The sequence below is a fragment of the Magallana gigas genome, chromosome 4 (assembly GCF_963853765.1).
Source record: "Magallana gigas chromosome 4, xbMagGiga1.1, whole genome shotgun sequence".
NCBI classification, from domain to species: domain Eukaryota; kingdom Metazoa; phylum Mollusca; class Bivalvia; order Ostreida; family Ostreidae; genus Magallana; species Magallana gigas.
Window position 1 is genome coordinate 56,171,080 of NC_088856.1, and position 26,754 is coordinate 56,197,833.

Sequence of the window (26,754 nt, forward strand, 5' to 3'; positions counted from 1 at the left end):
AATTAACTGCTCTATGCATAAAAATATTATTAAGTTAAGGTATAACTTCAGTATCTACCAGATTTTAAACTTATAAACAGGCTTTGTGTGTTTTAAGATTTATAAAACGTGGAAATATAATGGACTTGTCGCAAAAAGAGGACATTCGGGCTATTTTTTCATTTTAATTTTCCTCTATCAAAAATATTTCGGCATCAAAATTATGTTTAGTAGTATGAACACTTTATGATTTTTACTTATTCTTGCGTAATTATGTCAGTCATATTCATAGCATATGCGGGGATTTCTGTGCAGAGGTGCAAAATCTTGAATTGGGTCAATCGACGTCCTGTATTAATACAACAATTAACAACAATATTAATATCGTAATGCCCTTGTATTTTATCCCTTCGAGAGGATAAATGGATAGAAAATGCAGACATTGTTAGTTGAAACTCAGTATTCCAAATAATTAGATAATGCTTGTAATGCTACCAGGAATGGTTGTGTGTACATGTACAAGTACATGTCCACACCTTTCCTATGAACAAGCAGTCTTTATAAATAGTTCAACCTTTGCCACTAATGAGTTGTCTTTGACAGTCTGACTGGCCAGCTTTAGCTTCTTGAAGCTACATTTATCCGATATTTCTGTGATATTTTCTTCAGTAAGCTCAACATTCAAATACTCAGCCAATCGTTGGGTTTCTTAGACTGGATTCTAAAAGTGTTAACATTGATAGGTTTTCGTGTGTTTCAGGACATATATATAGTCCTTAAAGGAAGCTTAAAGGTGGCTTAAGGGATATATAATATTTAAGCTACCTTTAAGCCACCATTAAGCTATACCTAATACAATATTGCTATCGCAAAATCACTCTGAAATTTATACTTGAATCTGGCTACAGGATGTAGGATAGGATAGGATAGAATGGAATTTAACGTGTCTTTTCTATCATGTATTGTGCATCCTGCATGCATCCTATCCTATCCTGTTCATGTCAACTTTCAGGATGACATCACTGTAAGTCCTTATTAATTATATATTAATTTCCAAACGTCTTTAAGCCACCATTAACCAAACTTTAATCGTCTTTAAATGGCGTTTACGCTACCTTTAAGTCGTCATCACACCGTCTATAAGTTTCCTTAAAGTTAACTTATTAATTAAATTAAAGGCATATTGCTGCTTGGTTTGTGTAGGCATGGTTTTTTTTTCGTTTCTGAATATGTAAATATTTAATTAAAGTCTATTGTGTGTTCAACTTAAAAAAAACATCCTGGAACTAACACAGAATATACAAGATATACACAACGATGTGTCTTCTGCCAATGCGTACACCATGGTTCCTTGAGGTGTTGAAGTTATCGACCTAAGTATGTACGTGAATACGACAAGTCAATTAAAAAACATATTTACATTAGTGGTTCATTCTCTAATAATTATTTCCTCACCATGAGTTTTAAAATATTACGTCTACCAATCAAAGATACATGTTTGTAAGAGTAAATTAAATCTAACGACTAATTAATTACAGTAATCATAAACTGGAGGGGTTAATTAATATGCACATGCATTTAAAAGGGGTCCAAGGTGTCCAAGTAGCTATGTGGACAGTGCACTCGCTTATCACCGCTGCGACCCGAGTTCGATCCCCGTGATCGACAGTGGTTCTATGTGACAGGGTATGGCGGTCGCCCGCTTGGACACGTGGGTTCTCTCCGGGTACTCCGGCTTCTTCCCACACCAATGACCCCCTCGCGATAACATTCGTGCCAGCGAGAGATATTAATATAAGTTGTAGAACTTGCTTATGTAAAATAAATAAAGTTCAATTTCATTTTTTTAAAGGGGTAATATAATATGACACATGCAATTGCCACATGCAGTAAATACGTCACCGGTATTTGGTGATATTGTTTGTTATAGAATTGATAGTTTAAAAATCATGCATGCAATTAAACATTTAAATATTAATTATTTGATTCTATGCTGCCTTAGAATCATTGAAACTTGCAGCAGAATATAGTTTACATGATTTACTTAATCACGGTACTGTACATGTCTTTGTGTATATCTTATTAAAATCTTTTGTTTGTTAAACCTCAGAAAAACCCTGGAACTAACACAGAATATACAGGATATACACAACAGGTGTGTTTTTGTCGTGACGCACGGCCATGTTTTTTTAGAATAATACTTCGCATAAAGGTAAAATAATTTGTCCAATGATCATATTTATTAAATTGTCATAAAGTTCATATTTTTTGTTGGTAAGGTAAGCACGACATTGAATAAAACTGTAATGATTTTAAAAAAATAGCTTAAAGGTATTTTAAAGGTATATTAAAGGTGGCTTAAATACGTTTCGACCTTAAGGACCAATAAGTTGTTTTTAAGGGTCGCTTAAACGTCGCTTAAAATCAGTCTTTAAGCTGCCTTTTAGCACCTTTAAGCAATCTTTACGCTTTCTTTAATTAAGCCCCCTTTATGCCTTCTTTAAGCCACTTTTAAGCGTGGCTTAAAGGTCGGTTAAAGATCGTCTTTAAGCACCTTTAAGCACCTTTAAGCTCTCTTTAAGGCGATGGTCATTCATCATGTGACAGCTTTTTTTAGTTTGTTATTCTTTAATTTAAAATGAACATATTCAAAGCATATTAAAAAAAACTTAAAAAGAGAGCAAAGTGTTAAAACTATGGGTGTTTTAAAATGTGTATTACAATTAGCATTGCAGTTGTTTTTCCGGTCATTTAGTGGGAAAATAAAAAAAAAATATGTGCAAAATTTCTTTTCCAAAGAAATGCTGCATAAGAGGAGACCACAGTATTTCGCACTTAAGATTCGCCCTAAAATTCGAGACGTGTGTGATTGCATTACGACTTCAGAATATAGTTTCTCTTTTATTTCAATACATATAAAATATCTTTAAAATGATGGCCACATATGCATGTTACGTTTCATATTTCTTATTAAAAGCGTTAAATAAGTGTTTACCATTGCGAAGTAATACAATTATATCAAAAGCCTTATCATGTATTTAAAAGATGATAGATACAGTCAATGCTAAAGTATCACTCCAAGGGCACCTTGAAATCCTCAAGCTAAATTGTAAACACTCAAATGCACACCAAGATATAGTAGATGTTTAATTGCTATAAAATAAATCTTGTATGCCGAGATTTTGCTTAATTTAATAATACTTTATAAAATTGTTGCTCTGTTAAACTCAGTCCCATAAAATGATTTTATATAGCATACACGCACACATGAACATGTTTCCATTAGTTACCTGTTTTTACTTGTTTCTGAAATTGACCCACTTATTTTTCAACCCGATGTAAGGTCACTTTATGTATGTACCACGCACTGGGATTTTTGGCCGCTCAAATACAATTAACAAATTCTATTTAAAAAAAGTCTTCCTTGCCACTGAATATCCAATGTTCATCAACCATGATTTTTTTTATTTCACAACTTTCTAAATGTTCTACAGGTTGCAGAGCTTAAACTATTAAGATACATTTCTCTCCTCTGTATTTTATTAATAATTTTAATAAATGAGTCATATTTATTTTAATTAAAAAAGAAACTATTAAAGTATAAGTAGTATTTGTTTTTGTGAAGGTGTTATTGCAAAAACTAATTTTAAATTTGACGGAATGCAAAATACGAATACATTGACCTACTTTTTGTCTGAGTTCAAAAGATTTGCATAAGTTTGTGATAAAAAATTAAAATGCTAAATACGTAGTCAATGATTTCCAAGTGTGTTTAGGATTAAGATATTATGGTGTTCAAACTAATTAACATATCTTTCCGCATACTTAATAACTTCAAAAGCATTCTGTAAGTACCTATAGGCGTTCTTCATATATTTCATTCATCAAAACCATTTGAAAAAGATTGTTGCAAGTATCCCTCATAATATATTGAAAAGACAGTATAAAACACAATTTGTTTTTGTCGTATAAGCCCCGTTAACATTATAACTGTAATTTAATAATATGAAACATAATTAAAAGAATTCAATGTAAGCTCAATTTATTTACTAGATTTTAACATTAAATGAGGAGAACATATGCCTTAAGCTAACTTAAAGATACTTCAAGTTGTCCGGTTTTGCTTTTAAATAAATAATGCTATGTTTTAATATATAACAGTTATTTTATAGATGTTCATAAACACTCAGACACACACTTGATTTAATTAAGATGACTAGAAAGTTGTAGCCATACGAGGAGTGTTCGAAAATAAATTCAGTTATCTGATTCTATAAAATACAGGGTTCAATGTCTTTAACGCATGATTTTGTGTATATTCTATTTATGGTCGTTTATCTGACCACGTTTCATCATCGAATACCTCTTTGAGAAGCTGATATATAACTCGTACTCGAGACACTGTTTTAAAATGTAACTGGTAAGTCATCATTCAATAAGGCTGAAATAAGAGGCTACATAAAAACAAGTGTCATACTTGGTAAAAACTTGAACAAAGTTTTCAAAACGCTGTGTGATTTGTATACAAACAAGTGTATGTCACCGAGGCGAGTTTACAGGTAGACTGACCATGAGGATAAGCAACGTCTTTGAGCACCTCGTATGGCTTAAACGGATGCAATACTTGCAAAATTACCGATACTATTACTGATGATGGTCAATTAGACATTAAACAAAAGCAAATTTAGTAGGCATTTCATCGGGAACAGTATTTACAATTTTTAAGGAACAACTTGGACTCAAAAAGGTAGGTACAAGGTGGGAACATCATCTATTTAACAGAAAAACAAAAACAATTGCGGGTTGAGATATGTAGAAAATTACTTAAAATATACAAAAATTGCAATGGACGACGTTTATCGAATATTGTTATAGGTGGTGAAACATGGACACATTTAATTGAACCTCAGAGAAAATCTGATAACGCGGTGTGATTGATTAAAAAGGCAAAACGCCATGTTTTTAGCAAACCGATTCCCAAGTACAAAGACATTATAATACTTATTTAACATTTGGGTACGTTTACTTAGTACATAACATGAGCTATGATTTTTTTTCATTTGCAACAAGTTAACTTTAGAAGAAAAAATTCATTCGGTTCTCATTTTTGATTGAAAAGGATTGCTTTGTATACTTGCTGTTACATATGCTTTAATTTTTGTTTTCTTGAATAATGGATACTACCAGAAACCCCGCGAAAAGCCATGTAAAAAACTGAGCAAATTCTAAACCTTTTTAAATGTAAAAAAAAATCACAAAAGATTACAGTATTCTTTAGCAAAGAAAAGAAGATTTATTCTTCGTGGGCATTTAAAATATATCTAACATGTGGATTATTTTTAAATAACCATAAAGGCAATGACGTTGAAACATATTCATACAAATGAATAAAAAAATTGTCTCATGCACATTGTTTGCATTTAAATATCATTTTCTGAATTACTAGTATGCTTCATGTTTCTCCTCCTTCTGATGTTTGTCAGTGATATTACAAATAAAAATAAACCGCTTTTGGCACAAGACAGACGTTATATGAAACCAATATACAGAATGTTCGCTACTTGTACATTAGAATGATTACAAAACAAATGAATGAAAAAAATTGTCTCATGCACATAGTTTGTATTCAAACATCATTTTCTTAATGCAAAAAGATGATCACAGTACATGCAACTTTTTGGAGCATGCACCTCATCACACGTGATCTTACGTGGAATTTAACTACGTTTTGAGTTCATTTTGCAAGCAAATGGGCACTGTCTTAAAAATCATCGCAATTAAAATAACAAATCCTTTGAATATGTAACCAAGCAATGCAATGTGAAAAAAAAAATGTTTCTATATTATCTGTTATCCTAGATTACTCTATTTCAACCAGATTTTTAATTCTTATTTGCAAGCGAACGACTACTAGCTTAAAAAACCAATGCACTAAAAAAATCAAAATACTTTCAATTTGTGACCTAGTTATGCAATGTGCTTTGCAAGAAGTGAGCACTTCCAACATCTAAAACTACCTTAAACAAAAAAAAAAAGGAAGATATGAAACGGGTTCTTTTTTATGCTTCCTTTTCGACGTCACCTAATACATATAATTGATATTCGTTCCAAAATAAACGTAGATTGAATTGGTACTTTCAACACCAATTGTCACTCGAATTGCACTTGGATATTAGAATTTTTTATTTCCTCCTTGAAGATTGCATCGAAATTTTCATTCATAACAACGGTAAAATGGTTCTTCCAGTCTCCGATTTCTCCTGAAACAGAAGAACATATATATTCCTGGGTCATAAAATTGTTCAATAATCGCGAAATCTGTTTGGCTATGTAAATACATAAAAATCAAATTAAGACAAAATGTTTATCACTACTCTATTGCAGTATGCTTAGTGCATCAAACTCAATATTTGTTATTTCTATTAAATAAGGATTAAGGATTCATTTTTTAGTATTATGAGGTGATAATTTTGGTCGGGGCGTGATCAAATCCAATAAAGCTCGAAAGGCGTTATGATAGATTTGATCACGCCCGACCGAAATTATCATCTCATAATATTCAAAGAATGATTCCTTATTATTTTAATTATATAATTTTCCACCATCGTACAATTAAATGTTTAAATATGAATAAGCAAACCCCGCTGCTGCTTCAATTTGGCTTTATGAGTTAATTAGTAAAAATCGATACGTAGTTTTATCACAGGCATAGACACTGGAAAAATGTAAATATATGGTGATAAAATCCATACCTTTCCTATGAACAAACGGCTCCGTCTTTTTAAAAAGTTCAACATTCGCCGCTAATGAGTTGTCTTTGACAGTCTGACTGGCCAGCTTTAGCTTCTTGAAGCTACATTTATCCGATATTTCTGTGATTTCTTCCTTACTAAGTTCAACATTCAAATACTCAGCCAGTCGTTTGGTTTCTTGAACTGGATTCTGAAAGTGTACAAAGTAATTGGTATATCTTTGTTTAGCACATCATTATATATGACCTTTTATTAGTTTGTTTTTCTTTAAAGTTTAATTAAAAACATTGTTGTAACCACTATTGAAATAAAACCACTATTGAAATAAATTATTTCAATAGTGGTTCGGAATGCATTTCATTAGAAAAAATCACTTTGCAACCACTATTGAAATAAAACCACTATTGAAATAAATTATTTCAATAGTGGTTGGGAATGCATTTCATTTGAAGTATCACTTTGCAACCACTACTACTATTGAAGTAATGATTTTAATAGAAGTTCGGGATGTATTTTATTAAAAGAACTACTTTACAAACACCATTAAAGTTCAACTACTAGTAGATTTATTTTATCAATCGTAGATGGGAATGAATTACTTTATAAATATAACTATGTAATCACTAATGTAACACATTTGGAAAAAAGAAGTTGAATATCATATTTGCAAACTATTTTGAAATAAAAGAAATCTAATGAATAATTTCAAATACAAAAGTATGTTGCAATTTTCACTGCTGTGTAGAAATTAATAACCAATTCTCGCAAATAAACATGCAAATACATTTGTTTTTATCTAACAAACAATTTCAAATACACAATTAAGGTACTAAAGACTTGCATATTTTACGGTAATGATAATCAAGACTGTGAAATAAATGTACTTACTTTAGGATTTTTATTGTTGTGCAGAAATAACCAATCCTCGCAGATTAACATATAGAATTGTTTTCATGTTTTTTCTTTACCTATTTCTCTTTCTATAGATATATCAGGTTTTATGAAAATTGTAAATTATTCGTACCAGAGGACAACGCAATAACTTCTATTCAAAACCCCTGCATATTAAAAAAATATTTTATAGCTTACATGTCATTATAGATATATGTTATAATGAATATCACTATTGAGATAAATAATTTCAATAGTGGTTGGGGATGTACTTCATTATGACCAATATTGAATGAAATAAATTATTTCAATAGTGGTTAGGTGTGCATTTCATTACAACCACTATTGAAGTAAAGTATTTCAATTATGGTTAAGGATGTGGTTCATTACAACCATTATTGAAATAAACTATTTCAATAGTGGTGGAGATGCATGTCATTTTAATGCCTATTATTCCGACTGTGCATGACACTTTCGGTTCCAGATGACAGGTGGTATGGGAAACATGACCATATAGAGGTAAATCAAAGAACATCATAATCAAAAAGGAATTTATCATCTCATAAGACATACATCTTATATTCAGAAACTCCCCTAGCAGAAAGGAAAGTGTTACAAACAGACATACTAATTGACATAACAATGAAATGCATCATCAACCACTATTGAAATACTTTACTTCAATAGTGGTTGAAATGAAAGGTATTCCTAACCACTATTGAAATAAATTATTTCAATAGTGGTTGAAATGAAACGCATCCTTAACCACTATTGAAATAATATATTTTAATAGTGATATTTATAAAAATATTTATCAATAATTAATTATTCAATATACAGCTGCAGGGGGTTTGAATAGAAGTTTTGGCAATTAAAAAGATGTTCACTATTGTGCAAATAATATACAATATCCATAGGACATGAAATGTTTGTGGAAAAAGAAATTAAAAGAAAAATATATAAATTTTCAAAGTGATATTTATAAAGAAATTCATTCTAAGCTACGATTGAATTTTTTTTTTAACAGTAGTTTTACTTCAACAGTGTCTGTAAATTGATTTTCAAAATGGAATACATCCCGGAACACTATTTAAATAATTTATTTCAATAGTGGTTGTATTTCAATAGTGGTTGCAAAGTGATTCTTCAAATGAAATGCATTTCCAACCACTATTAAAATAATTTATTTCAATAGTAGTTTTATTTCAATAGTGGTTGCAAAGTGATTTTTCTAATGAAATGCATTCCCACCCACTATTGAAATAATTTATTTCAATAGTGGTTTTATTTCAATAGTGGTTGCAACAAACATTCACACAAAGCATTTTAAAATGAAACTTAAAAAGATTGCGAAGTGGGTTTTTTTTTTTATAGATATATTCATATTATGGTCAATTAATTCTCTAAAAAGTGTTATCATTATAAAGGGTAAGACCTATTTAAAGCAAAATTCCTGAAAGCTGCTTGTTCCGATTTTATATAAAACTTCATTTATATACGCTTTAAAATGATAAATGTGCTAAAAATATGTATAATAATTGGCATTGCGGTTTTTAACGAGGAAACGTTTTCTGGAAAACAAACTCTGCATAAGATGAGACCGCGTTATTTCGCCACTTATGAGGATTCGCCCCCCCCCCCCCCCCCCAGCAAGACAGGTTTGATTGTTATGCGACTTCGTCATTAGCAGTTGATAAAGCAAATAAGTTTAATACCATGATTTCTAAAATGAAGAGTAATTTGTTTTAAATATTTCTTTCTACTTTTATAGTCCACAAAACATATGCAGCTTTAATTAACCTAATATATTTATAAAACAAAACGGTTTTCTTTCTAAACACGTCAATGATACTGGTGTTAACAAAAATAATTTGCTTTTGTAATAGCCACAAAATGGAGTAGCCAAAATGGAGTCATCAGCTTTTTATTGAAATTACCTTTTTTAAGCTCTCATAATGAACAGTGATAATAGCTCCAAGTTTGTCGTTCTTTTTTGCTTTTTCAAAGTCCTTCTCAAACTTAAACCATCCATCCATAACTTGAGCTATCAAATAAAATATGTTTTAATTTCTGCTTTATCAATTGACATTTGTAAGAAGACGAAAATTCAAAAATCTTTTGATTGTAAACTCTACAACCAACGTTAACCAATTAACATTTCTTCAAACATCCTTCTTGCTCCCTCTCTGTATTAATATTTGTCTTTGTCTTACCTTTTGGATTCATGAACATCTTTTCCAAAAAGATTTGAAAGTTTTCGACATCGCCAAGCATCCCAACATTTTTGAAATGGTGATACATTGACACAGCGATATCTTTAGGATTTCTTAGAACGTGGACAATTTTCGCGCCATTTTCGATATGCTGATTTGGAAACCATCGAATAGGTATGTGCGTGTTGAAGATCCTAGGGGAAGGCAAATTATGCACAAAATTGAAACCTGGCATAGCTTCCAAAAAGAAACACTCCATCGGTTCCTTTGAGTATTCCGCTCTTTGTTTCAGTAACATGGTTACTATTTCCCACGCCCAGTGCGTGCCTAAACAAGAACAGAAAAAACGTACGGAAATGACAATCTTCTTAGAAAAACATCTCCGCCGGGGCGGGGCTTTGAACTCACGACCTCTAGAACCTATATGCTTCAGGCATTGAGCGGCCACGGTTCTAACCACTCGACCATCTAGACATATTACCAATTACAAGTAAATTTTGATCATTTTTTAAGTATTTACAAAATTAATATTTTTTATTGGAACTCTTTATTACGAGGAGATACAAAAGGTTTCTCGAGGAACGTGTCGTCTGACCTTAAAGGCAGCGAACATAAAAAAAGCTCAAATTGGTCAGTATGACACATGTATGGATATCTGAAAACCATTTAGACACAGCTTCTTGCAGTAAAAAGACAAACCATTGATAATAGCTATTTTTTGCAACCCATTATCTTTGGCATATTGTTCAAAACATGAACTCCCTGCTGAGTTATGTCTAAGCATCTTAGAAAGGGTAGCACTGATGCTGACGTCAGTGATATACATCGCATTTTTGCAAGCGCTTAGCAACAGAGTTAAATTGTTAAATTGCCATCATCAAAATGTTAATTGAGACTTTAAATGGATATAAAGAGTTAACATGTTGACGGTTTGTGGAGGAAGATTTTGAATCTCACCCGCAGTTTATGTTACATTTAACTAAATTGAATGTTCTTGGATCAGTGTTATTGTTATCTAATTGTTCTTTTTTTCATTTAAAGAAGGAGTTTCCTATTATCGTGTTATGAGTTTGAATATTATATGTGCTACATAAAAAAACCGCATATTGCTCAGCATCCTGAATTCTTTCTGACAACAAAAACCAAACCGGCAAACGTATCTTCAAGATCTTGTATTAGAAAAAAAATATGGGAGAAAGATTTCTAGCGCAGTTATATAAAAATAAAAAGAAAAAGACCCATACAAAGAAAAACATTCATTTTTTTAATTTTTTTTAAACCTATCAACAACATTTTATTTATAAGAACACTGAACACTGACTGCCAAATCACCGTACAAACATTCATAATGCATTGGTCTCATATTTCAGAAATTAGTTATTTAATTTTACACGATCAAACTACTGACGTTAGGTCAGTAGAATAGACTAAATGAGTCCTTGTCCTCTCATGACAGAATTAAATTTTGCTTTACATTTAGTGTATGCCTAGACTTTCTCTAAACAAATGAGAATTTCAAATTCTATTTATGTTATACTCAGTCACAGAAATTACCTGTTTTTGTATTTGACCCACTTATTTTTCAACCCGATGTTTGTTTGTTTTATTTGTTTTGTTTTTTTTAAATTCAAAATTAAGGTCATTTCTATAAAAACCACACACTGTTTTTTGCTTGAGGAGATTCAATTGCAGAAAGCAAATTCCATTTTAATAATTATTAATTACCACTGAATATTCACTGTTCACAAACCATAAAGTTGTTCTATTTTATAACCTTCTAAATGTTAAACAGGTTACTGACCTTAAAATATTAAATAAAATAGATAAATACGTCAATCTGTATACACGCTGCTATCATTTACGTTCTTTTGTTGATGACCGAGACCCACTTATTTTTCAACCCGATGTCTTTTTACCAAAAATAAGACCACTTTTTGTATATACTGCATAATGTTTTGATTTGTTTGTTGATGTTTTTTTAGTGTTTTTTTTTTATTGTTTTTTCTTTAGGACGTTCCATTACACTAAGCAAAATTCATTTAAATTATTATTTATTACCACTAATATCCGATGTTCATGAATCTTGATTTTTTTCCATTTCATAATTTGAAATGTTCTACAGGTTACTAACTTGAAAATATCAAGATAATTAGATATGTCTCCTCTGTATACATAATGATTAGTCATATTAATTTGAACTTTATTTGTAAACCTTGTATTAGTTTATGTCACTGTGCTATTGTTAAAATAATTAGAATTACCTGATTTTGGATAAGTGACAATAAGGATGTCGTCTTTCCGACATTCCATCTTGTAAAAGTGGTGGGAACGGCGGAACGACCATTCCATCAAACACAATGGGTCCAGTAGGTTTTGGTTTGGATGTCTCTCCTTCCATATTTGATTGGATTTAGAAGCAATCCCGCTCTGTCTGCTTGATTTAACGGAATGGCAAAAAACGAATAAATTGATATACTTTTTGGCTAAGTTCATAAGAAGTGACTACGAAATTTGCATTGTGATAAAAATGAAAACGCCAAACAGTTAGTAAGTGATTTTAAAGTGTACTTAGGATATTTTAAGACATCGTGATGTTTAACTAAATGACATATCTATTTCAGTACTAAATTACTTTAAGGGAATAGTGACAAAAATAAAGGGCACTCACAATACCTGTGTATAACTTCATATCTTTTTAAGAGGGATGTACTTCCATCTTGTTCAATTGAGGAGAAGAATGTAACATTTCTTGAACTGACCTGTTTATACTCAAATTGACCAAGACTGTTGCCAAAAGATAAAAAAGCAATAAATATGTGGTTCTAAAGGTTGTTTAATATGCAAAGTATGCATACAAGTATAAAACTATGTCTTTTTAATCACTAAGAAGAGCTGCCGAACTGCATATTTTTTGAAGATCTAAATATCTGAGAAAATATGAAAAGGTTCATAAATATCCTCTCTACAACGATTTATTGAGAAAAACTTTAGATTTTGCACATTAATGTTGTAACTTTGCCTCAAAAAATGTTACTCTATATTTATCAGTCGACATTGGATCTTTTTTAAGAACAAGAAAAATCCAGTCTATACTTAGAACTCCTGTGTCGGTGGAGACACACGCATTACAGTTAAGGCGGCCAATAAAAATATCTGCAAATTTTTGTGATGAAAACATGTATACTTTAGCTCAACTGGCGTGTCCTTCAAAAAATCAACAACAGTCACTCAAGTGCAATACATTTCTAAAATATGTATATATATATAACAGTACAATATTTTATGTTCATAGTGGTCACGTGATATGGCAGTCGCATGGTACAAGCAGATGTATTTGTGGTTTTGAGGTCATTTAAAAAATTCAATGTTGCAAGGGCATAATCATGTCCAAATTCAAAACTGAATCATAATATAACTTGATGTTATATCGTAGATTTTGAAAAACGCTGCGAACTTTGTAAGATAATTTGTTAGTAGAAACCGTGATTTATAATCCATATGTTGAATAATTTTGAAGGTCACAGGGTTAATTTCATGAATAAATAATTAATTTGTAAGATTTTACAAGGATCGTAGCAGTTTTCAAGTTACATAGCATAATTCAAATTTACATGTAAAAGTTTGTCAGGATCAGGTTAGTTTATGCCCTTACAATTAAGTGATTTATTTAGGTACTCAGCTTTAAAATATACGATATTCTATACAAAACCAAGGTTGCATACGATGCATACTTTTAACAAAAAGAAAATAAGACTATATAGGTAGCATTCTACTACAAATAATGTTAAACAAAATATCCATTTATAATTTTCCGTTAATCTATGACATCTATTTTTCTTCGCTAAAAAACTGCAGGATAGCTTCAATGACTTAACTTAATGCGTCATTTTGAAGCGTATGACGTCATATTTTGTAGTACAGCGAGAACGACATCTCGCTTATTTTTCAGTGTGTACGATATAACGGACATCAAAATTGTAAGTAATAGCATTTGTTGTTTTCAATTAAAAGATAAGTATAAGTTAGTTTTGCTAACGAACAGATTAATACAGACCCTGAAACGTGCTACTACACCAGTTGCACGGTTCGGTTCGTTACGCTTTATGAACGGTACGGTTCGCTTTGTGAACGGTACGGTTCGTTTTGTGAACGGTACGGTTCGCTTTGTGAACGGTACGGTACGCTTTGTGAACGGAACGGTTCGCTTCTTGCACGGTACGCTTTGCTAAAAATAGCTGCACGCTTTGTGAACGGTTTGCGCGCTTTATTAATGAGGTATAGGCGTGGTCTGAACGCTTTGATTTTTCTCCATATAATTTTGTTTAGTTTTTGCCCGATCTACTTCAGCAAGGTGGTAATTATGACAAGAATTTTTCTTTTTTTTATATGATATATTACAAAACCATTTCAATCGATCTATTTAAAATCAGAACGTCCATCCGTTCCCCCGTTTTTGATACGTTGTGTGAACCGTGTACTCAGTGACAACTGGGAAGCGGGGATAATTTTAATTTTGATCAGTCTGTTATTATTAGTATTTAATTTAGATTAATGTAATCATTCAGATAGATTAAAAGAACTGTTTGACTTTAATCCGATATATTTTTGTTAATTCAGCGAGCTGTCGATAATTTTACAAAGCATCTTGAGTTTTTATTTCTATACATGTACTTGAGTTGAAGTCATTAAATACTTCTAATCCATTTAAAATTGCTATAACAAATTGCCCCGACTTTATTCCGATATTTTTTTTTAGTTTAGTAACCTTTATCGTTGTCTTGATTCTCGGCTAGTTTTTATTATTCATAATTCGTATGATCATTCTTTATTGCGTACTACTGTAGTACTATTGCCGATCGCCGATTGCCTTAGTGAATAGACAATGTGAAATTAATGGATAGATAAGAAATCTTGAAATCAACTGTTATATAGTTTTTTGATACGAATTTTTATTCATTTAAATATTAATTCTATGATTTTCTGCACTTGTTTGTATACATAGATCATGCCTACATCTAACCCGTCATCGCCTCTCTTATCTGAACTAAGATCGCGTGTATAGTCAAAATATGACTATTAGTTTTTGTTTTTCCGTTAAACTATACAGTCATGTTCACTTTTATTTATATAATGGCGATATTTATCATTCTGTTGAACAAGTGTCCGCTCTTCACTGTATGCATGCGATTTAGCTGACGTTTTACAAATGCTGACTAACCTGTTTATATTTTATTTACCTTTTTACACACATACTTGTTGTAAACAGGACAAGAAAAAATACCCGGTAATCAACAAATGAATTCAATGTTAAAAGTTATAAATATATAAGAATTTATCTAGTAACACAAATAATACGACAGCGAGGGAAAACGACTCTGATCGCCAGTACATGAATTATAATCATGAAATCGGAGAGAAATTATTGTTGAATAATTTAAGATAGGAACACTCTTTTCAATAGGGATATAAGAAAACATAAAACAAAAATGTTTCAGTCGATAATTTTCTTCTAGTCATATAGGAGGAGCCAAGTAGCACGCGGCGCGTGGCGTGATCTGTACTGTTACTGATTGACAGGCGAAGCACGTGGTGTCCTGAGATAAAATCCCGCTCAAATCCCGCTCAAATGACCAACTATAGAAACCTAAAGCGAAATTTTAAATAATAAAGTTCAGTGATAAAATTTTAATTTAAGTATTATAATCTCTCTCTCTCTCTCTCTCTCTCTCTCTCTCTCTCTCTCTCTCTCTCTCTCTCTCTCTCTCTCTCCTCTCTCTCTCTCTGAGGGTGTATGTAATTGTGTGCAAGCCATTTGGAATTATTAGATTTTTATTTGTATGAATTGAATTCATTTATTTTAGACTCATGGTTTTCAAAACGATTTCAACACTAAAAGTTTGTACAGCGGATGATGTACATATAGATTGATCTCGACGGTTATAATTTCGACGCTATTTCACATCACACATATAAGAGTGAAAATAAATTTTAAAAGAGCTGTGTTTGTTCTTACATGTACTTGTTATCTCATTCAACTATTTATGATTTAATTAATGATTTTTTTGGGGTACATAAATGTACCCGGTAAATGATATTTTTATCGCAAGTTAATATGTGAAAATCCCGCATGTATAGAGTCGCTGAATTGTTCCACAGATCCACGCGCCGATAGTCTTTCGTGTAGTTGTTTGTGTCCATTTCTACAGACGGTTCTTTTGTTTTTAAGAGATTAAAAAAAGCCATGAAACTAACAAAGTAGAAGTAAGATATATTCAGACTATACACACGACAGATTGTGATGAGTAACCTCACAGGCGCCCGTGGAAAGGTGTGAATACCAGCATCTCGTGTACACCTATTTAAGCGTCCAAATATACAGAGTTAGTTGTAAAGTACAATAACTGCTAAAAACCAAAGAAAGACAATAACACCTGTTGTGTATAGAACCAAAGATCAGCTTCTGTACACGTGTTTCGCTGGAGTGATTTTTGTTCATGTGAAATCACGACGCCATTACCAGCTATGCGGGAAATAAAGTTGAAAGTTATTTTATGGAATGCGTGTACTTTTTTCCGTTCAATGCTTGCATTTAATGCATTTAGATTGTGTACATGTATTTATTTACAATTCATCATACATGTATCAGTGATTTTTTGTTTATTTATTGGTACATAAATAGCTCAAGAACAAATCATTCGAGTCACCGGTAATATGTGGTTGTCATTTACATTTTCTGGGTCTGCGTAACTTAAGTCAACATTTTTTTTTTTAATTTAAAAAGGATATAAAATTATATATAGATATATTTCAACATTGTTTAGCCATAGTGTATATATATATTTCTTAACAAACGCTACTTTCTAACGTTTTGGGTAACGAGATCTCTCTCTCTCTCTCTCTCTCTCTCTCTCTCTCTCTCTCTCTCTCTCTCTCTCTCTCTCTCTCTCTCTCTCTCTCTCTCTCTCTCTCTCTCTCTCCCGAGAATCACTTAAAGCTATGTAAAGTCCAGTATGTACCCAATGTTTAAAACATTTTATAAAAATAATCAAAACAGTATAACCACGGACTGTGTGAACGTTAATAGTTTACAATGTTTAAGAAATCGGCGATGCAAGTTTTGTCGAAAAACAAAGAAATGGTTACGGTCTAAGAAATGAAAAATAAGAATAACAGTTTTAAATCTTAGTATGTGTTATCTAATCCCGTATAAAAAATCTAGCAAAATATTGAACTTATCTTGTCAGCGATAATCTCCGTCCGTATTCATCGAAAGACATTAGGTCAATAAGCCATATATGGAAGTTGCACGCTTATTGCACGGTACGGTACGCTTTTTTGTCCGTCTTGAGGCGGGTCTTGCATAAATTATCTTGCACGCTTTTTGCACGGTACGGTTCGCTTTGTGAACGGTACGGTTCGCTTTGTGAACGGTACGGTTCGTTTTGTGAACGGTACGGTACGCTTTGTGAACGGTACGTTTCGTTTTGTGAACGGTACGGTTCGTTTCTTGCACGGAACGGTACGGTTCGTTTTAGAGGTGTAGTAGCACGTTTCAGGGTCTGTAAGTACTTTCAAGGTTTGTAATATATTGTGATGTCATAATTTCCCGTACTTTTTGTCTGAACGGAGTTTATTGACAGCCTTAACTGTGCTGCGTAAAATGGCGAAATTAAAATTTGATTAATGAGTCTCTATAAAACGCGCCTTTAATTCAGTACAATTCACGAGTATAAAGATTCATGCTTTAAGAGCTATTTTTTTCCGACGGATGAAATGTAATTGCTAGAAGAAATAAAACAAGGATAAAGATATCTTAGTAATGAAATTCATGGCATGAGAGAGAGAGAGAGAGAGAGAGATAGAGAGAGAGATAAGGGAACTCGTCCAATACACAAATTGTTTTCTTGCCCTTGTTGTGTTTGCACAGCTGAAAACACCATCTCAGAAATTTGGTTAAATTCACTCCAAAAAACAACTGTGAACACATTTACAGAGATGCATTTCATCGCCAGTAACAGGGCTCGTGCAGATAATCTAATTTTGAACAATTATTTTCGGTTTCAAATCTAATGCTTGCGTTTCTTATAAAACATAAATCTGTCTTCAACCATAAAACCTGTCAGTATTTGGCAGTTGTCAATATCTGCACTTAAACGTTTGTGGTTTTATTGTAATCTTTTTATCATGTATTATAAATATTAACATTTTTTCCGTTAAAATGTTTTAGCATTTTGTCTGATTAGTTTTTATATTGTACGTGCATACAAGGGATTTTTACGAAATGATTTTGGTAATTTGTCTTCGATCTTAAAATTCAAGAAAACAAAACCAAAGTAATGGAATGAAAGGTTTTATCATGTATCGCATTTAAAGATATTTCAATGATGTATGTAAAGTAACCCAATTTAAATCTGAAGTGATTCCGGTCCAAAACGAATGCGCATTTTACAGATAAATGCATCAATTAGATGTACCCCTTTTTTGTTGTTTTGATAAATGAAAATAGTTCTGCAAACAATACTCTTACGTTGCAGAATCAATACTTATATTGAATTTTTTACAGAATATCGATTTATCACGTATTGAAGTAATATTTGTCCAAGGAAAAAAAAATTCAAGAATTAGATTTTTCATTTCGACTTCGTTCAATCCGGAGGGCTGTTTTGGAAACAGTGTAAAGTGTTGCCTTGAGGGGCTCCAAGAGACGACGCTACTCGTTAATCTCTGTGACATTTTATCAAAATAAATCGGAATCTAGAATATTTGTTTTTTGGTAACTTTCACTTCTGTTCAATGGGTCAAAGTATCAACTGATGGAAGACAAATCCCAGATGTTCACTCGTAACTTCTTTTGCCTCTCAGACGAAGAGTGAACACCTCGAAAATATGACGTTGTAGACTATGACAGTATATCAAAATAAATTTAGTAGACTATTACAGTTCATTTAAACCACTGTGCCTGATAATTATACCCGTGCCAAGGTAACATTTATGCATCCGCTTAAGATGCAGTTTTGTAAAAATCCATGCATGTATATGCTAAATGATAAACCATTGTCTGGAGAGTATACAAACACTTTGTGTTAAGTGTGTCTCACCTGACAGTTGAGATATCTACCTTTAAAAATTAATATCCCACAGAAAAATAATAATTCCCATGAGAAAAAAACCCTATCTATTTTTTTAAAATCCTATAGAAGTTTTTTTTAGAGGAGAAAAGAATTTCCTGTAAAAATTTGAATCAGACAGGTACATGTAGTTTTCCTTTAGAAAATTAAGATTTTCTACTGGATTTAAAAATCTTAGGGAAGTTTTGTTCAAATCCTATCGGAATTTAAATTCCTTTAGGAAGTTCTTTTATTGCGATAGGAAATGCCAAATATCCTTTAGGAAAATCGTTTTTCCTGTAGGAAAAATTATTTTCCTGTAGGAATTTAATTTCTAAAGGTTATTATCTCACCTGAAAGGTGAGATATCTTTGCCACAAAGGTGGTTAAAAATTCTTTAAGTAATGGCCTCTCATATGATACATGCAACTGAAATGGGTGCAAAAATACCATCTTGGCACTGGCATTTTTATCCGGCACAGGGGTATAATTGTTATCTTATCTGTTTTGAGAATGACACCTTACTTCATTGAATCTCCCATATAATCTAAAATATACACAGAAATAAAATTCTGCTCCAGTTCGCGAATGCTTCGAACAACATGTAATGGGAGTTGACACCATCTATACTACTATATCAAAATAATAGACTCGAATTTTTAAGCTTTAATACCGAGAAATCGAAAGAGTACTGTCTTTTGTTTTATATATTTTAAACAACATTGGTACTTGAAGATTACCAATTTGTTTTTATTTTTTCTTAATCAAGCTTTGCTAATTAATTATCAACGAAAATTTCTTTAAAAATTCTGGAAATCATCTGGATTTTTTAGATTTTACAATCTTGCGCATGCGCATTACATTCACGCTAAATCATGGGAGGCTCTTTAGTTTATGTTCCACAATATTACATTTGCATGGATAAACAAAGAAACGATTTAATTACACGTACGTTTTATAAATACAGTTTACTACATTGATTACTTCAGTGAAGGATTTAAAAGATGGCCGCATGTTTGTTGTTATTTGTTTGGGCAAAAGTAAATTAATCAAACAAAAAGAAAGAACGTTTTTACAGTTTGTTTTTTTTTTATTTCTTAAACTAATTTATTGCATCGAATGTTTGTATTTGTTTGGATTGTGCGAGGAGTGGATAAAAAGTACAGCAATTCGTTAAATAAAGTTATAGCTATTCTCGGATCTTGCATTTGGTTTTAATCAGATTCTTCATTTTAAAGGCAGACTGAGAGAAGTTCAAGGTGGAATATTTTCCTGTTCTTGGGGGTTTTTTTTCAGAGAGAGAGAGAGAGAGAGAGAGAGAGAGAGAGAGAGAGAGTACATGTATCCTTATTCCTAGTAAAAGTAAACGTGCCTATTAAAAAGTATGATTATTATAGGAGAGAGAGATTAGCTTCTAGTCAGAAACCAATTGCAATATACATGTATCAGCAACAATTAGGACCAATGACATAATCTCAACTCACCAAGAAAAAATTCCAACTAATCACCAAAATATTGTCTGATGTCGTATATTTTCATCATAAAATTCCTGTATTGGAAACTTCAAAGAAAACGAGTTTATGATCTACTAGCATCTCATCCAGAGAAACTGTTTTTTGTAATTTCTTTTGAAGATAGAGTATCTCTGCCCTATCTCAATCGTAAAAAAGTGAATCGAAATGTCAATTAAAAGTTCCAATTTCTAATTTATCCTTGTGGTAACTGCACAAGATAAACAATTCAAACTTTTGACAAATCGTTTAAAAAGAACAACATTTCCTTGTGCATTTCTTCAAGATCTATGTAATGATTAATTCCGGGGTGCATTCAAGTAATGAATACATTTGCCATATCATTGCATAAATTCTACGCTACGAAACATTATGTAATGAATAGAATAAAAAAAATGCCGTGTGTGTGAAAGAATTGCAAAGAAAAGTATCTTGCATGATATGAACACTTCTGGTTCCGGAAATAAAAGACAAAAAAAAAAAAAAAAAAACCACACACACGCAAAAAACCCGCACCATGCCGGATAGGTGCACCCGCTTATAAGATGCAGCTTTGTTAAAATCCTCAATACCAAATGATAGACCATTGTCTAGATAGTATTCAACCACTTTCACCTGACAGTGAGATATTTAACTTTAAAAATTAATATCCCATAGGAAAATGATAATTCCCATAGGAGAAATGATTCTTCTACAGGAAATATTGACAATCCAAAAGGATTTTCTAAAAATCCTATAAGAGAAAGCTATTTCCTGTAGGAATTTGATTCAGGTAGTTTTCCTATAAGAAATTAAAAGTTCCTATCACATTTTTATCAAATCCTTTCGGAATTGAAATTACTATAACAAGCTCTTGTATTCCGATAGGAATATTGTTTTTCCTATGGGAACATTTATTTTCCTGTAGGAATTTATTTTTGAATATCTCACCTGACAGGTGAAATACCATGGTAACAAAGGGAAATGTTTGGGGTGTGTGTGAATTAACCATTAATTGTTAGAAAAATGTCCTTTGTTATATTCCGATATCATCATCTAAATATCAAATATCAATTTGGAAAAAAAAACAATGCTACAGAGTAATCGTATAGACAAAGAAAACTGAACTGAATCTCATCTCGATGTCGATTGGAGGCACAATGCTGTAATGACAATAGAGCTGTTGTTCTGCGCCTATTTTATTGCCGAATAGTTATAGCTGGTTTTTTCTTCTCATTTTCGTATCTAAAGCTAGCTCTAGACCGCGGGAACAGGATGTACAGGTACGAAGAATCGCGTTGACCTATTAGTTTTGCTTGGGCTTTCTGAGAAACTCGCAAATCGATACAGCTTGACGAACCGAGTTTAAGTTTATATTGTTCTATGAAGTTAACATTTTTATATAAATAAGAATAAAATCAAACCGTAGAAATCTTTCACAAATTTTTCGATTAAACATTGGGGTTAAAATAATTCAAATTTGAAAATGGAAAGATTGATTTCAAAGGAAAACAAGAAAATGAACATTATTAAATGGAATATAAATAAAAATCATTATCAGTTACATGTATTTGGATACTGTGTTGAAGTTTTCGTAAAACATTTTCTAGGTTGTTTCAAAATGAAAAAAAAGAAGTTGAAACAAAAAAATGACGTTGGTAATCAATCAAGTTTTATTGCGCATGTGTCAAAAATTGTCTTGCTCGGAGTTTTATTTTTTATAAAATCTAATAAATACAAATATGTTCTCAGCATTCTTGGTTTGTTTCATGCTGAATATACATGTAAAATGTTGAAATCTCTAAAAAGGGATGTATTGATCTAAAATATTTTTTTCTGACCCCCCCCCCCAATAATTTATCAAAAAAGCTTACCTCTTTCATAGCTTGAAATCATTTAGGCAATACAAAAAAGAAAGAAAGCTATATCAAACCCTTTACTGATCGATCGCGACTTCTTAAAATATCTTCTGATGTTTAATGTGCTAAATATTTAGAATATTTTCTAGACATGAAACTATCCCCCACTCTTCGCACCGCGTTAACCACAAGCTATGGGGCCGCTGGTGTCAAAGTCGTGTATACATGCAGCAGTACCTTTCGGTTTGCGAGATTTTTGATGATATTAATATATAGCCGTGGTGAGAAGGGTTAAATTTAGATGCAGGTCTGTAGCTCCCGGTCTGAAAATAAATAGCGGAGGTGAGAAGGGTTAAATGTAGATGCAGGTCTGTAGCTCCCGTTCTAAAAAATAATTCGGATGGACGACCTGTGAAAAACATTAAATCCTGCTTGTTTTTCGGTCGAGTTGAAGCTGTGTTTGAGGGATCATGATGATAATAATGACAATGATGATGATGATGATAATGATGATGACATTTTGATTATAATTTGACGATATTTATGATGTTCATGAGGCGAGATCGAGTGATTTTAAGGAATAATTTGAGACTTTAATCAATTTCAATTCATTGTGAAAGCTGCAGCACACTGCACTGTATAAACCCGGTAGAAGCAGAGGTCACCGAGCCGACGTAATAAATAACGGTCCTATTATCATTATAACGGCCTTATTATATGCGAGTACATTGTACGCAGAAACTGAGGCACGCTGTGTCTGGAGGCTGATTAACTTTAAAGTACCATCGCTGATGAATTAGTTTGTTCAGCGCAGTGACATGTATTGTAGATTTATATATCCTGAGACTTGTAGTGAGGAATCAGTCAGGACCCCCCCCCCTCCCCCCCCTCCCCCGACCCCTCCCCCCCCGTACATAAGCCATCTTAGAAAATAAAATTGCTTCTCTTCTCTACGTTTATCTGTACGGTCGAATGTTGTCGCTCCTCCTTCGAGGAGGGATTATCTCGTTAATCTCACGCGCGTGGGAGGATGTGAAGACTAACGTTGTCAACAAACGTGTATTATTAGACGTCAGAAAAAGAAATCTGCCGTCCGACATCTGAGCTCACCGGGGAGTTAATGTAAACAATACAGACGGTACGAACAGATAACAAACTGTGTTAGAATTCTTTTAAAAAAATGAATATTAAATGGATATAAAACGTTAATATACTTAATTAGCATTTTGCTATACATTTTTTTCAAATAGTGTGGTCAGCAAACGCTGATATTTTGGGCAAGTATATACAAAACCTACATGTACCCGGTATATACAATGCCATACATATAAACAAAACCTATATGTACCCGGTATATACAATGCCATACATATAAACAAAACCTACATGTACCCGGTATATACAATGCCATACACATTAATTGTCTACATTTTTACAAAAAGCGCTTATAATATAAATCAATGACCATTGTCCTTTAATACAGTCATGTTGTAGAAATTATTTGTTAAAATAAATTATAACAGAAAGGACATTACGACTGGGGCCATCTTAAGCTTGGGCCATTGTACCTCGACCGGAAGCAATCAATCGAAATGAATGCATATTATACATATTTCTTAACATATTTGATCATCTAAGAATAAGAACTGAACATCCAGTTAGGAGTAATTAACTGATATTTTTAAACAACTGTAGGTTTAAACTTGATAAGCTTCCGGTAGAGCTTAGTGGACTAAAAATGGCGGCGAGTTGAAGGTCAATTATTATCTAATAGTTAAGGGACAAACTTGTGTTTTTCTGATTTATAAAGGAAAGCGCATTTTAAAAAATTAGCTTATTAGAAAGAGAAGCAACAGTATATTTAAAACTATTTAATAAGTTTAACTAACCAGCCTTCGCGATACAAAACATAACCAAAAATATCGGGGGGTTGTAAAGCACCGTAGTTCACTTTAAATTGACACTAACGATTATATAATTTTCAATCAGAATACAATTTGAAATTTTTGAAAGTTTACTCATTATCTATAACTAAACGGATTTTCACACAGTGTTACCTTGTACATTAAGTGAAAAGTCCAACCACCGACTCTGACATGATGTAGCGGCTTCTGAATCGAGGAAGAGAGGAAATCGATTTTATCGTGAATAGCAAACATCGCTCTGTCATGTCGGATACGCGAACACCGCCAGGTATTCCCCAAGTGTACATGTAGCGGCGGGAGACCTGAGGTTTCCACCGCTCTGATCCCCAGCTCTACACAACATAGAGAAACACGACCCTGCAGTTCGGAGTAAGGGATCAAGGAAGGTCCATAATTCCATTATTGCAGAGAGCCTCTGGTACTCTACATTAAGAACCATTTTAACAAGACCTTGGACTTTCAGTAGGGCGTAGCTATCTGTCCTTGCGTCAAAATAAGTTAAAAATGACGCTGTTCAAGCGAAATGTGTACCGAATGCGTAGTCTTACCTCAAAAGCCACACAGATCTTTTTGATTTTAAAGAGCCATGGCTGAGTGACTAGCGATGAAATAGACAGGTCTATGTCACATTGCTGTTTGACACAACTACCCAAAGTCGACACAACAACCCAAAGTCCAAGCTCTTGTTAAAACGGTTCTAATGAAGTTCTATTCCTTCATTGCAGAGATGTATTGGTTTGTACTAATGTATAATTTATTAGTACGATAGTGTATATCTTAACTGTCCTTTCGCGTCGCCGCTACATAAATAATGCCTCTGCTGTAATGACAGTGCTACAGCGAATTTCTAACCCGTTATTACTGATGGAGATATGATAAAACATCAAAAATGACAACGCCTGAGACAGTTTCCCTGTTAAAAGAGGAAAATTAAACAATTTAATCTCTATAATTTCTTTAAAAAAAATTTCGTATGCAAAACATTTTTTATTACACGTATCAAATATTAATATTTTGTTGGAATCAAATTTTAAAATTCTGATGCAATTTTAGAAGAAACACGCCACCTGTAATCAATATAACCGATATATTTCCAAGGTTCATATAAAGAAGACTGCAGTGGTAGATATTATTTCCAATTTCAAATAAACCAGGTTATCTTGACTAAATGTAAGATATTTTACATATTTTTGTTTACATTCAATAAATTCGATAAAACTGATTTAGATGAATATCAGTTCTATATCAGTTGACGATACTCTTGTTAAAGAAGTTTATGGATGATCGTACATTAATAATAACTCATCCAGTTTATTCTATCCATGCCAGCAAACACTTGATCTTGTGCAGGTCTACATTATCACTTTGATTTGTAACAGATATCTTTTTCATGATTTCTCCTGATTACCAAACCGTCAACATATCCCGGTAACATTTCATAACATCGTTAGCACGCCGCGCAGGGTCGCAAAATATCTTAGGGAGAGAGAACGCCGAGATAAAGGTTGAAACAACATATACGACACGTCATCGTAAGTTAAGACAACCATCAATATTCAAATTTAAAAATTTATCATTTTTGAAAAGCATATACATATGTGTATATTACACATACTTACAGTGATTTAGTAAGTCATCCTTTGCATCCCCGAATATCACAACACCAAGAGTAGAGCATTAACTTCTTGTACACTCATGGTTTTATCATAAGTACTGCGTAAATATGCAATGTTAACTATTTTAAAATTCCAACGGCAGACAAAAGAATATGACGTCACAGAGTAAGTTGACGGTGATATTTTAGTTGTCGTTCTCTTGTTCAAACGAATGAAAATGAAATGCCTGTCTAATGTACAGTCGTTTGTTGCACTTTGTCATTGGCTGTGTCGTTCCCGTGGTAGAATCACTGGTATCACTGAGGCGCTCCCTCTCATCTCGCCGCTGTTTCTACTAATATCGCAGCATCACATTCAATATTTACTCTTCCCAAAACTTGAAATGAAATTGAGCTAATTGTATTTTGTGGGAAGACATTTAAATTATTTGTGAAAACAAAACTTCAATTATTATTTTCTTCTAGATAAAAAAATTTTGTTTGGTACTCTGTATCCGAACAAAACGTACGTAATTCATTTTGACACTTCTAGCGTGTAAATTTTTGGCTTGTCAAAGATAATGTAAACGGTCTGAAACAGTAGTCACCTGTTTGTGATGACGTAACTTCCTGTGAAAGTGATCACGATCAGAATTGTCAATAAATCGTCCATACGTCGTAAGCGCACTATTTACAGTGAGTCATTGAAGATTGGCTTTAAGTCTGCCAAATTCCGTGACTTTCAATGAAACGTACTTTAATTGCGTTAGGTAAATGTGCGAGAGTAGTTTAATATTTTGATACGTAAAAGCATAAAAAAAATTCGAGGCATGGGCGTAAATAAAAAAAATTTGACAAGAAAATTTGGATCCTTATTTATCAGTGATTTACCATCTTAACTGACAGGCCAACTGACAGGCCTACTGACAGGTCTACTGACAGAC

The 26,754-nt window shown here is 32.6% G+C and overlaps 2 protein-coding genes across 7 annotated transcripts in view; one reads left to right on the forward strand and one right to left on the reverse strand.

The window, feature by feature from the left end:
- LOC105326468 (uncharacterized) overlaps positions 1-26,754 on the forward strand; it is a 149,211-nt gene that overhangs the window by 56,161 nt on the left and 66,296 nt on the right. The gene's annotated exons all lie outside the window — the stretch shown is intronic.
- On the reverse strand, positions 3,966-26,638 carry LOC105336593 (sulfotransferase 1E1). Of its 2 annotated transcripts, none has more exons than XM_066083157.1 (5): positions 12,097-12,355; positions 9,836-10,162; positions 9,560-9,666; positions 6,732-6,921; positions 3,966-6,239 (listed from the first exon to the last, which is right to left on the reverse strand). In XM_066083157.1, exons 1-5 carry the CDS (start codon positions 12,326-12,328, stop codon positions 6,130-6,132), a joined length of 966 nt encoding a protein of 321 aa, XP_065939229.1. In that variant the 5' UTR covers positions 12,329-12,355; the 3' UTR covers positions 3,966-6,129. The 2 variants fall into 2 exon arrangements, with proteins under 2 accessions (XP_065939229.1, XP_065939230.1); XM_066083158.1 differs by lacking the exon at positions 12,097-12,355 and adding an exon at positions 25,836-26,638 and having other exon boundaries at positions 3,967-6,239.

What these genes read in the sequence shown, in the direction of transcription:
- LOC105336593 (XM_066083157.1), bottom strand. Translation starts at nt 12,328, where the DNA reads ATGAACTTAGCCAAAAAGTATATCAATTTATTCGTTTTTTGCCATTCC. An exon ending in ATTATGAGAGCTTAAAAAAG is followed by an intron (nt 6,922 to 9,559) that starts GTAATTTCAATA and finishes GTACACTTTCAG; the next exon opens with AATCCAGTTCAAGAAACCAA. An exon ending in GCCGTTTGTTCATAGGAAAG is followed by an intron (nt 6,240 to 6,731) that starts GTATGGATTTTA and finishes CTTCTGTTTCAG; the next exon opens with GAGAAATCGGAGACTGGAAG.